This window comes from Leptinotarsa decemlineata, unplaced genomic scaffold (genome assembly GCF_025532065.1).
Source record: "Leptinotarsa decemlineata unplaced genomic scaffold, Ldec_3_MD MMD2_tig00026314_RagTag_RagTag, whole genome shotgun sequence".
NCBI classification, from domain to species: Eukaryota; Metazoa; Arthropoda; class Insecta; order Coleoptera; family Chrysomelidae; genus Leptinotarsa; species Leptinotarsa decemlineata.
This window is the reverse complement of record NW_027412684.1, coordinates 10,374,949-10,384,927: the sequence shown is the minus strand read 5'-3', so window position 1 is coordinate 10,384,927 and position 9,979 is coordinate 10,374,949. Positions and strand designations below refer to the sequence as shown.

General features: G+C 35.1%; 1 protein-coding gene across 1 annotated transcript; it reads right to left on the bottom strand.

Moving 5' to 3' along the window:
• Positions 1-1,692: 1,692 nt before the first annotated feature.
• On the bottom strand, positions 1,693-9,416 carry LOC141485251 (uncharacterized). Its single transcript, XM_074181591.1, has 3 exons — positions 9,308-9,416; positions 4,413-4,754; positions 1,693-1,869 (listed from the first exon to the last, which is right to left on the bottom strand). Exons 1-3 carry the CDS (start codon positions 9,372-9,374, stop codon positions 1,787-1,789), a joined length of 492 nt encoding a protein of 163 aa, XP_074037692.1. The 5' UTR covers positions 9,375-9,416; the 3' UTR covers positions 1,693-1,786.
• Between the last annotated feature and the right edge of the window lie 563 nt (positions 9,417-9,979).

Genomic DNA, 9,979 nt, shown 5'->3' with positions numbered 1-9,979 from the left:
CGGTAAATAAAATAAATAGAATATTCAATGAAACTGGTGCAGTATCAAAAATGACGTTGAAAAGTTATCCTGTACAAAGACGAAACAGGAATGTCAGGAACGATCAAATCATTTCAGATTATTTCGGAAATTATCCTAATGCCAGTATAAGGAATTCCACTTTAGATTTGAATATTCCACGAGAAACTATTCGGATATGTCTCAAGGCGAAGAATATTAAACCTTTCAAGCCAAAATTTTTACACACACTTCAAGAAGGCGATGAAGCAAGACGGCTGGAATATTGGTGTGGGATATTGAACGAACGAATTATTGGTCCTTTCTTTTTTGAGGAAAACACAGAGTTTTGGGATGCTATTCACGAGCTGCCAATCAATGAACGATCAAATTAAATTGTCCAGTTAGATGAGTATTCAGTTCATTATGCCAGAGCTGTGAGGCAATGGCTTAACGAACATTTTCCAAACCGATGAATAGGCCGTGGTAGTCCATTTATAGAGTGGCCACCCAGATCTCCAGACCTCACAGTTTAGGACTTTTTTCTCTGGGGACTTCTCACACAAAAGGTTTACAAAAACCACTCAAGAGATAGAAATGAACTTTGTGCAAGAATTCGACAGGTATGTGCAGATAGAACTGAGGAACGTAATCAGAAACATTCGTAAGCGCTACGACACATGTATCGAAATACGTGGTGGATTAGTAGAGGCTACTAGAATATGAGTTATAATTAATTGCTGCACTGAATCGAAACATTTCAATAATTAGTTATTAGTTACGTTTATTAAAATTTTCTGCTTCATTGTTAGTTGAATTGTGTGAATGTAATTCCGTTATTTTCATTAAAAATATTTACGCTATTTGTTTTTTTTTCTCATCTGGCGGCACTTTATTGTTGAAATCATAAAAAAATGATATATTGTGACTGTTAGCTGTGTGAGTTTTCGAATTTTTGAGTTATCATAACTTTGTTAATAATGAATATTTTTTCACGAAATTTTGGTCACACCTGTTTAGAGGCACTCTGAATCCAGTGGCGTAGGGATTTTTTCAATAAAAAATCGCTAATAAAAAATCCCGATTTTCGACTAAGAAAAAATATCGTAGTATGCCCTGAAACTTCAATAGACATTTCAACTTACTAGTACGGAGAAACAGAGATGAATGTGTGTTAAATGACTTTTGCATTCATGAGTATAGATTTTTACAATTTTCTAGCAGAATTTTGTGATAATTTATCGAAAGCTTTGGGGGCTTCACACAATATTTTGAATATCTCTTTTTTTGCCACGTCACGAACAGTATTACATGAGTAGAAGTTCTTAGAGCCCTAAGAAGCTGATGATTCTATTTTGACTACGGATTCTACAATCTTTGATGAAATTTCACTGATTAGGATAATTCCATTCAAAAAACACCTTATTATGAGATTTTTATGAAACATTTGAAAATCTCATGAAGTGTTTTGAATACGTTATGGATTTTCATTATATCGGACGGTACGGTACGTTAAATCGATATGAAAATGAAGGACGTCTTCGAATTCATATACAAATTTGGAATTTATCAAAAGTGCGAATTTTATTGCCTGAAGAATGTTTGTATGAAGGTAATATTTTCTTCTGATAAGAGTGAGATTACTGCAAAACATCTTGGACTGAATAATTAAAACTTCCGTTTTCAGAACTTCATTCATTTTATAACAGATTCTATAAATAACAAAATTGAACTACTCTAGATTTAGAGTAGAATGAAAATTCCTGATGCTGCCTCTGATAATTGGAGATTACACTGGTCTGGAATAAACTGGTGCCACTGATATTTTGCCATCATCCTGATCAGTGTTATTCGAACCATCTTCAGAACCATCTATAAAAAAGAACAATATATCATTTTCCACCGAAACCTTCTGTCTGTCAATTGAAGTATCAACAGAGTTCAATATATAACTTTTGGAACATATGAGCTTCAAGCCTGCAGGATATGATAATCATAAAATCTCAAAATTATTCATTCAACTTCATTTTACACATGAACTGTTTGGAAAAACTAGCCTAGAACAGAGCGGCTTTCAGTTATGACAATTATGAAAATAATGAAATAAGTAACAATAAACTACTTAGACAGAACAGGCAAACTATGCCAAACCTATTTTTTCGGTTTGTTTGCCGTATTTTTAAGATTAGACCGTTTCGTCTAAGACCTGCGGTACACATTTTCAAAGGGGATGAGAAAACAGACAAAGTGTTCTCGTTCTCAACGCAGAGACAAGTATGTGGCATGAGGGTTTGCTGTCCAAATTTCGACGCTATCTGATCATTCGGATCACTCTTGGGTATGGCTATCCAGCTTCACTGGCAGCAGGAGGTTGTATATCTTAATGAGGATCTAAAAGTGATTTCAAATTGAGGTAAAAGTAACCAGGTTCAATTCAATGCCACAAAAACCCAGGCATCGGTTTTCTCCACGAAGATAAATGTCTCCGAACTAGATATAATGATGTCGAGACAGACAATTCCGTGTTCTGCTTCGATAAGTTTGTTGGGGATTGAACACAATCATGTCGCTGGAATTGCAAAGGCTGCTTCTCAAAGGCTTGAAACACTGTTCCGAACCAGAAAACTGTGCACACCTCAGCAACTTTTGGTGCTTTATTAAGCTCAGATCAGACCTTTTTTTCTAGTATTGTTCTCATGTATGGAGCTTCGCCCCCAAGCATAACCTGAAGCTGCTGGATTCCATCCAGAAAAGAGCCATCAGCCTGATTGAAGACGCGAACGTCACTTGCAACCTTGATAGTCTGAAACATGGAAGAAAGGTTGAAGATTTGTGCAAGATCAGTATATATCGGAAATACGCGACGGACTGTGGCTGCTCATCGTTTTGAGGTTCAACTCAGTATACCTCCAACTTCACTGTTTAAGAACCTTTCCGAATGGAGAATGAATGTGGAATGAACTTTCTGAAAACCTTTTTCCAAATGGATCTAATCTCCAGCGATTCAAATCCAATGTGAATCGCTACTTTGCACAGGCACCGCTCTTAGAGCGTCTCAAGGATTTTTCTGCAGTGCTTGTGTTTTGTATTTAAAAAAAGAAGTCTATGGTTTCATTCCATTGATGATGGTCTGGGACCGTTCTTATTGGTTGAAATAAATAACCTGATTCCAAAGCAATCAAGTACAGGCAGCTCGATTTTGATAATGTTCATTTCCTCTTCCTACTGAAATTGTTTCTGTTTTTCTGGATTTTCATCGTCTCCCCATATAGTCTTAGGTCTCTTCAAAAGCAATGACTTGGGTAACGTCTTGAAGTGCATGTACAGTTACTGCTGATTTGTTGGTATGCCCCAGGCTACAATTCCTCTTCTGTAAAAAAGAGCCCCATACTTACGCTTCTCTTCGTGGTTCCAATATAAACCAATCCATGGCTGCAAGGGATCCAGCAAACCAGTGATATTGCAAAAGGCCCTCTGGGTTCCTCAGCTGACCATAGACTCTCTCTGATGATGATGGTTGATGCGAATATCGATTTCACGTTGTGTTCCTCCAGATCTACCCCGATCCGGTCCGTGAGCTTTTCCAAGCTTACTTGGAGTTGCCTTAGCTCTCTCTTTCATGGGACGTATTGCCGGCATGAAATCAGCCTATTGCTTTGGATAAATTTTGTCAAATGATCGAGTTCCTCGAGATAACTTTCAAGTTCAGAAATTAATTTCGTTCTCATTACTAATGTTTCCATTATCCTTCTTGTGTTGTGGCTGGTGGTATTGAATTCTTATTCAGATACTTGGTTGTGTGCGTTGGTTTCCTGTATTATCTATGACCCACACCAAATGGGTTTCTCGTTTCATTGTTATAGTAAGACTTTTGGGTTGAAGAATGTCAGATATAAAATAAATTTCAACTCAAAGCAAGAGGAAATTACCGTTAGTGAAATCTGACCACCTGCACCTAATTGCTCTCGTATCAGGAAATAAAAGTAAACCAATAGGATGGACGCCATCCTATTGTCTTCTATCCTATTGGTTTACTTTTACTCATTGGAAATGTGTTCATTTCCATGTATGAGTGCGTACCTGATATAGGTATCACATTCAATTTGAATATTTTAAAACAACTAATACTTAGAAAATTATGTACTTCAGTTGCCGCTTCGAAACGCTAATACTTGTCACTTGACCGCTATGACGCCACGTGACACAAACACTGATAAACTGATAAGACAATATTTATCTAATTTTCGTAATTCGTAATTTTTTTATGGAAACTGAGTTCTGAGTTTTGTGAATGTTGGAAGATAGCATATATTCAAACAACATATCTTTGAATTAGTACTACGTTATTTTAAAATGGAAATTATTGAAAAATTAATTCTATTTTGTGAATTCAGAACGTTGATTCCATTATTTACCATCATTTTCTAGAATACAGGGACAATTTGGTGGTATAATTCCATGTTTCAGGATCGCTTCTAGGTTATTGGTTTGTATTACGTCATTTAATGATGAATCCAGTGAACGACCTACTCTGAGAAATTTTGTCATTCTCACAGGTTTCATTCCCGAAATCATTCCGTTGTTACGCAAATACTGCTGAAAATCGTCTTCTGTCAAATGCGCTCTTCCTATTCTGGGAAACACGGACATTTCCATTGTTCTTTCCAAACTATTGCCATCGAATCCTGGATTTTGTTGATTATCAGAATATACTAAGGATTTTCCCACTCTTGGAAATACACTCAGCCTTCTTGATTCTGGAACATTGAATACAATACATTAGATAACTGGGAGTAATGCCAATACAGGGTAGGTCAGTAAAAACAAAACAAGACCGATATCACGATTTCAGGAGGAATCTATTTTTTCATCTTTAATCTACAACTTTTGAATTGAAACACGCGTGTTTCGTTTCTAAGCAATATAGCTGTCGTTTTAGCTACACTGAAACACTGAAAAAATATACAATACAACATTCATGATTGAATTCAAAATATCGATATAAAACGTAGTAACTCGATTGATTCAAAAATTCTGTGGCAAAATAAACTCCGGTTTGATGCCACTGTGGGGGGGAACTGGTTAAAGAAAGAAACAAGCGATACTTAGTTTGAAACGTCATGAAATTGTCTATTCAGTATTTTCTACTTTTAGAAATTTAGGATTTTTTTCACTCTCAAGACTAATTTTTCACTTTGTAGCTAGCGAGATTTTCATCAAAAATCGCTTTATGTCAAATTGATAACATTTCCCCTCACTAAGACGCCGCGCTGTACATGGATCGACATAAGACTCGATACACGAATATCAAAGAAAAACGAGGCTTCCCCAGGCGGTCCGTTGCAAAGCCAAGCTCTGACATCGACCGCCAAACACAACATCCAGCCTTGCAGTAAATATTGAAGTGACTTATCTCGCTCGGCAGTCGACATCGAAGATTGTCTATGCAACTGACCGCCTGGGGAAGCATCGTTTGTCTTCAATATTCGTGGATTGAGCCTGTCTGTCGATTCCATAGATGGCATTATTGTCTCTTACTCAGTACATTGAGTCTAGCAATGCATTTTTGATTCAGCCTTGCACCATTGCTGATGGCTTGGTGGGTCGAAACAACAAGGTCTGGTATTGCATAACGTATGCTTCGTTTTTGGGTTCTGACTTCATTCAATTTCCTTACAGTGAAACTCTGAGAAAAAGTATTCTTCGGTTGCCATTTGATGTCAAAGTATCGGACCGCCTTATAGGGCTTCGTTTATCTTTGATATTGTTCAACAGAGTTTTTTGCCTTTATCATAGAAGGTATTTTCGTGAGAAGAGATGTAATCGTCTTAACTCACTCAGGCATGTGCTTCAATGACAGTCGAGTCACGGTTCAGCCTTGCAACCTTGCAACACGAATGTTTTCGGATGTCAGATGGTTTTAATTGAAAATAACTAAAGTTTTTGCTAAATTCCATTGAAAGTGGAAGTGATGAATAATTTCATTCCATTCATCTACATTCAGTATCTCACAGTATTTTGATCGAGGCTAGCTGCCCATATTTCAATCGCTCATAATAGTTATTTCACTTCCTGAACTGGTATCGCTAAATGAACTTCGTAAACGCTATATGCGCAAATATTACAGCACAGTTTTTATTGGTCGAGTATACTTCAACTGTTCGTTAGTATTCGAATGATACATCTCCTGATAGTGCGGCCACTCCGGTGGAGTGGCCTGCAAGACCACCCGATTTGAGTTTGTCAGATTTTGTTTCGAGTGCAACTTACGAAAGTCAATCAGTATTTTTGAAGTGCTTGTTAACGTTTTTTTTTTTTCATTTCATTCCATTTTTGAGTCAAAACCTTTTGGTCTTAAAAAATGAATTTTGTAGCCATAAAATAATATAACAATAATTTTGGTTGAGAGTTGAAGTGAAGTGATTTCATTCATTTCGATTCATTTGACATGTTTTTCTTAATATTCATTGCATCGAATTTAAACAGTAGAGAGCATTGAAAAGAGAAATAGATGACGTGTCATTCGAGATATCCCTTGACTGCTAATCTTATTTGAATTACACCAGTCAACATTATGTCAAAAAAGTACCGGGAATCGGTCAATAAAACGCAAAATATGTCTTGTTCTTCCAAATGTATTATATCGCATTCAAAATGTCCGCTTTCCAAAATTATACTTACTCTTGGGATTGCTTTAAGATAAGATAAGATGTATACAAATAAGATACAAATAAGATAAGTCACATATACACAAATACATTATTACCCAAGAATGAATATTATACTGTTTCGCCGTTTATTTGTGTTTCCCTGGATAAGACAGCTATATACTCGTCAGTAGAATAAACACAATTTGAAATCAATAGATATTTCAAATACTTTTTGAACAAGTATTGATTAAACTTTTTGACATGCGGAGGTAGAATATTGTATAAGTTGACATCAATAGAATTTCTGCTTGAGTTTTCAGTCTGAATATACTGGCCCTCAACAAACCACAGCCTCTAGTCTCATAATCATAGAAATCACAATTTCTGTTTGATGTTGATCCATTTTTATGAATATCTATCAAAAATTGATACAAATAAATAGAAAGTACTGTCATTATTTTCATCGAAAGTACTATTTCCCGGAGAATTAATTGTTCCATATGATATGTGAGAATGGAAAAAAGCATAGTAAGCTGACAATATCACCTGTTGAGAGATTATATCTTTCAATTTCCGAAGAAGAAATGTATATTTCAAGAGTTTAATGCTAAGTTGTTCAATGTGCTCTAACCAGTTCAAATTATCATCTAGATATATGCCTAAGAGTTTAACACAGTGTCCTTCAACCCAAGAGACGTTTGATGTAAAAATGATGTGTGGAGTTTTATTTTCGTTTAGCATTAGAATATTTCTTTTGAGCCATATGACAGCATTCTTTTGAATTTGATTTATATCGCGCACCAAATTACCCTCAATTTTTCCAGATGTCGTAAGAGTAGTATCATCGGCGAAAGCAAAACAATTATTAGGTAACGTGAAGAAAAAGAGATCATTTATATAGATTATGAATAAAAGAGGCCCCAGAACCGAGCCTTGGAGAACTCCACATGTAACTGGTTTTGAGTCGGACACATTGTTCGAGTGAATTGACACATATTGTTATCTGTTTGTCAGATATGAAGAAAAAAGAGACAGTGGGTTGTTTCAAAAGTTTTTTCAATTTTTATGAATCTACTTAAAACTGTTATATCTTAGTGAGAACTTATTAAATTTGATCGTGACAAGTGTCATTTGAATCAGTGCACTTTTGCCAACGTAACACAAGTCGAATAATTTTTTCAGCTTCAAGAGTGTGTGCTTGGGATTCGATGAAGTCAACGAAGGCCGTTTTTATCTGGTCCTGATTGGCGAAGATTCTAAAGGTGACAAAGTTAACGAAGTGTTTGAAAAGATGGTAGTCGGTTGGCGAGAGGTTTGGCGAAATTTCGGCGGCGCTTTGGCTCTATTTAAATTCGTAGAGAAAAATTGGTTAAATGATATAGTTATGAACTGTATATAATGTTATCCACTAGCCCTGAGGCTAGTGTCTTACAGCGAAACATCTACCACCATCTACCAGTGAGGATGCCACTGTTCCATGTAAGTGAAATTCTTACCTTTCATTTAGTATATTGTGTAGATATGCTGTGAATGATATCTGATTCAATTTCATAACGAATGTTTGGAATAAAAACTGAGTAAAGAAAAGTATTTTTTGTATAATTCAGTGTTCATATAAAAGTATTCGTTTCGAAATAATTTTTCTTTCGTGTAATTCAATGTTTATAAGAAAGTAACTGTTTTAGGAGGGCTTTTTCTCCCAGTTTGTGTCTGAAAGTCACTTCTTTGCATGATCTACACATCTATGTATAGATTTACTTGTTTTAAAATTGATTGCTTCTTTCCTGTCTTGGGAAGATCCCCACATTTTTCTGGTATCAAGATGGGGTAGTGGAAACCCAAAAACTTTTTTTCCCAACTAATAACTTGTAATAAACTCTTTCATAAATTTCCGTAAAACTGAGAGCAGATTTATCAAAAGTTGATAATTGGAACAGAAACAGTAACTATCGGATTCTCTGAAGTCATATGGTTTCATTGTTAGAAATTGCAGAATTTTTCCAAGAGATTATTGCTTTATAAATCTACATACGTTTCAAACACAAGTATTTTCAGTCGTTTCTAGGATACTCATAAGTTAAGTATTGAAAAATAAAGACAATTTCTCCATTGCAAAATAGATGTTACTTATCCTGAGAGGGGCATTAGTAAAGATAATAACAATAATAATATAAGTTTCATGGGACAATTCATATAAAGGTAAAAGGTATGATAGAATGAAGGTATAGTTGAATAAAGCACAATTCAGGAATTTAAATAAATAGTTATCAGTAATATCTAATATATGCACATCATATTGTTCAAATAATATTAGGTGCTCTTAAAATACAAAAAGTCTCCTTATAAAAAAGAATACAGTGTTTTTTTTCAATTCTTTTAATTTGAAACGTCGAATACTAGAAAATATCGAATCTCACAATCAAATTGAAATCAGAGGTGATAATATTGTCATCGCTTTCAATTCGAACAGAAATAATGCATCGCTGATTTTAATTCAGATAACTAAGATGGATTGAGAACTACTTCACTTGTCTAGATAAAATAAATCAACTTCAATGTGATAATGAAATCCATACATTTATCCTTCTAACGATATCAGTTAGGAAAATTTATATTTTTTCAGATTTCATTATAAGATTTATTACTTAGAGAGAACTCACCAATAAGACTGACAAACATGAAAAATAGTACAACGATTCTCATGAGACTTGAAACTTTAACATCCATTTTGAATCTTGCTAGAATACTGATGAACCACTGGGAAAGAATATTAGACGCGCGAGCTTTATAAGAAAATAGGGATTTTCATTAATCTGGATGAATGCGAAAATAAACCCAATGGTGTCTGGTTCATCACCTTCAAATCGATAGTTAGGCTCTTAATTAGAACACGTTGTTGGGGAAAAATGATTATAAAGATATTGTAGATTCTAATGTTCATCAATTTGGGTCTAATGAATTCTTTAGACTCTTATTTTTGGCGTATCTTCCGTATCAAGGATGAAATGTGTTATTGATGTCAAACAATATGTGGTGAAACAGCAAACGGTTTATGGCGTTTTTATTTAGGTAAGAAAAGTGATTAGTAAAGTCATCAATTTGTCGTGTAACTCATTTGTAGTTGACCCGATTTGGAAATTAAAAAAAAGTGCAATATTCAACAAAAACAATCGTTCAGAGAGCATATATATTAATCTTGCAAGCAGGCTCTACAATTACCTACCTTGGATAAATTCATATGATTAATATTATTATTTTTTTCACCGTAGTCTGCGCTGGTCAGGCCCTATCCCCTGAAGCCCCGATATATTCAGAAGGGCGCGCCAGCATTA